Source organism: Mus caroli, chromosome 6 (genome assembly GCF_900094665.2).
Source record: "Mus caroli chromosome 6, CAROLI_EIJ_v1.1, whole genome shotgun sequence".
NCBI lineage: Eukaryota > Metazoa > Chordata > Mammalia > Rodentia > Muridae > Mus > Mus caroli.
Window position 1 is genome coordinate 114,946,306 of NC_034575.1, and position 2,426 is coordinate 114,948,731.

A 2,426-nucleotide genomic window follows, 5' to 3' on the forward strand; every position below is an offset into this window, starting at 1 on the left:
AGGCCCTCCCTTGCTTTTTCCTATAGCAGTCTTTGGATTTTGTTTTAATGTTTTATTTAAACAGGGTCAACATGGCTGGGCCTGAAGAAGCAGTCTACCNAGGGTGTGACAACCATCCTCCCTTTGTTGGTGGGAAGTCTGTGCTCCTCTTTGGACAGGTAACTGGTTGCTGTACCCCTGCAGAAGGAGCATGAGTGAGGAAGGTTGGGCTGAAATGCTCCCGTCGTCATGTGTGGACACTGGTCACTGGTCCCCTTTCCCTTTGGATGCAGCACTTCAGGGTCTTGGCTGTTTTGCTCTGCGTTACTGAAGCTTGAGCTCAGTCTCTGCTACCAAGCTGCTGTAGCCCCAGGATGGTGTAGGAGTTTGTCCTTTTGCTTGACAGGCTTTATTAACTACGTGGATTTGTGAACTTCGCAGCAAAAGACTAGTTAGTAGTAGGGCCAGGGAGGCAGCGAGTGAGCGTAGCAGAGAAGGCACCTCCTGTCTGCCTGATGACTGAGGTTGCTCCCTGAGACCCACATGGTGGGAAGAGAAAACTGACTCCTGTAAGCCGTCCTCTGAGCCCAGTACACACTGTGACACTGTGCCTACACATGCATATGCAAATAAACACATTTTAGAAATATAAGAAAATTGAAAAAACTAACAGTACAAGTGATTANATTTAGGTGTATATTTTTTGTGCTCACCCTATTTGAATGTGTGANGAAGGTGTCAAATTGCCTGGAGCTGAAATTGTAGCTGGCTCTGATTCACCTGCTGTGGGTGCTGGGAACTGAACTCTGGTCTTGCTAGAAGAGCTGCAAGTCTTAACCANTGAGTCTCTCTCCAGCCCAGGTTGTTAGCACTTTAATGCAATACCTTTATATTAATTTTTTTTGTTTGTTTTTGCTTTTTTGAGACAGGGTTTCTCTGCATAGCCCTGGCTGTCCTGGAACTCACTATGTAGACCAGGCTGGCCTCAAACTCATTGCATTCTACGTGCTAGAGTTAAAAGTATTTGCCTTTATGTCCAGCTTAAATTTTTTTATTCTTACAATAATACAATTTGATCATGTTTAACTCCTTCCAAATATTTCCACCTCCCTACCTACCCAGCTGTAAGCTCTTTCTCTAAAATCAAAAAATAAATCCCTCCAAATGGGGAAAAAAAATAAAACAGCAATGAAAACAAAACCAATAAGATGAAAAAGACATACCAAACATAAAACAAAAAGGCCACAAAACCCAAAAACANACAAGCCCCAAAGCCCATGGAGTTGTTTTACATTGGTCAGTTACTCCTCAACATGCCCCATCCCCANCCCCACGTGTGGCTGACGAGGCACAGATGGATCAGGTCTCGGCAGATGCAGGCGCTCCTGATCTCCCTCTTCCCAACAGCTGTCAGTTGCAAATAGCCCCTTGCTTAGTGGCTTCTTGTCTAGGGTGGGACTGGGCATTCACTTCCCCTTTTCAGTGCTGAGATTTTGTCTGGTTTGAACCTGTGCATGTCTCTGTGTGTGCAGCTACAGTCTCTGAGTTTGTATATGTCAGTCCTCTTGTGTCTGGAAGGCTCTGTTTGCTTAGAGTCATCTCTGGCTCTTAGCATCTTTCTGCCTCTTCTTCTGCATAGATCCCTGAACCTCGAGGGGAGATGTTTAATGGAGGCATTCCATTTAGGGCAGAGTGTGCCAAGGTCCCTTCCTCTCCTCATATTGTCCAGTTGTGTATCTGTGAGGAGGGTTGAATGATGATCTGTGGATGTAGTAATGTATCAGTAAGAGTCATTTTATTGCGATGTTTCTATGCAGAATAATAGAGGTAGGTTTCCCTTACTACTGTGGTCTATCTAGTCTCCAGTTCACAGGCATTTAAAGCAATTTTTAATGGGTACATAAAGTTAGGCTTTGTATAGAGTACCATGCATTGCTTTGATTCATGTATACATGAATGCCTAATCACCACCCTCCTCGGGCTTTGAATGTATACTAAGCCTCATGCCTGCTACGGTGGATGCTTTCCTGCTACTGACCTACTCAGCTCTACTCAGTATTTACCAGTGGGNAGAGATGCTGTATCTGGAAGCTCAGAGAGGGCTTCACTGTGCGAAAATGGCATACATACCAATTTGAGTTCCTTCTGCATTATAGAGCCAATACACAGCGGATGAATACCAGGCCATCCAGAAAGCTCTGAGACAGAGGCTGGGTCCAGAGTACATTAGCAGCCGCGTGGCCGGAGGAGGTCAGAAGGTAAGCTCCGGAGTCGTGGCCATGTACCTAGTTGTTGACANAAGATCCTGCCTTCTGCTTTTACTAGATTTCATAGACTTAGAGGCCCTTGGTCCCTGTTACGAGATGCTTTCTAGTGCCTCTAACATGGATGGGTCCAGCCCCCGTGTCATCTGCAGTAGCCCAAACAAGTACTCTCTTAAGATTCCG

General features: G+C 45.5%; 1 protein-coding gene across 4 annotated transcripts in view; it reads left to right on the top strand.

Moving 5' to 3' along the window:
- Positions 1-2,426, top strand: part of Rad52 (RAD52 homolog, DNA repair protein) — a 20,308-nt gene that overhangs the window by 8,229 nt on the left and 9,653 nt on the right. For all 4 annotated transcript variants that reach the window (XM_021164762.2, XM_029478877.1, XM_021164763.2 and 1 more), the window contains exons 2-3: positions 65-158; positions 2,136-2,237. In XM_021164762.2, coding sequence (XP_021020421.1) covers positions 72-158; positions 2,136-2,237 — 189 coding nt within the window. In that variant the 5' untranslated portion in view covers positions 65-71. The remainder of the gene's footprint in view (positions 1-64; positions 159-2,135; positions 2,238-2,426) is intronic.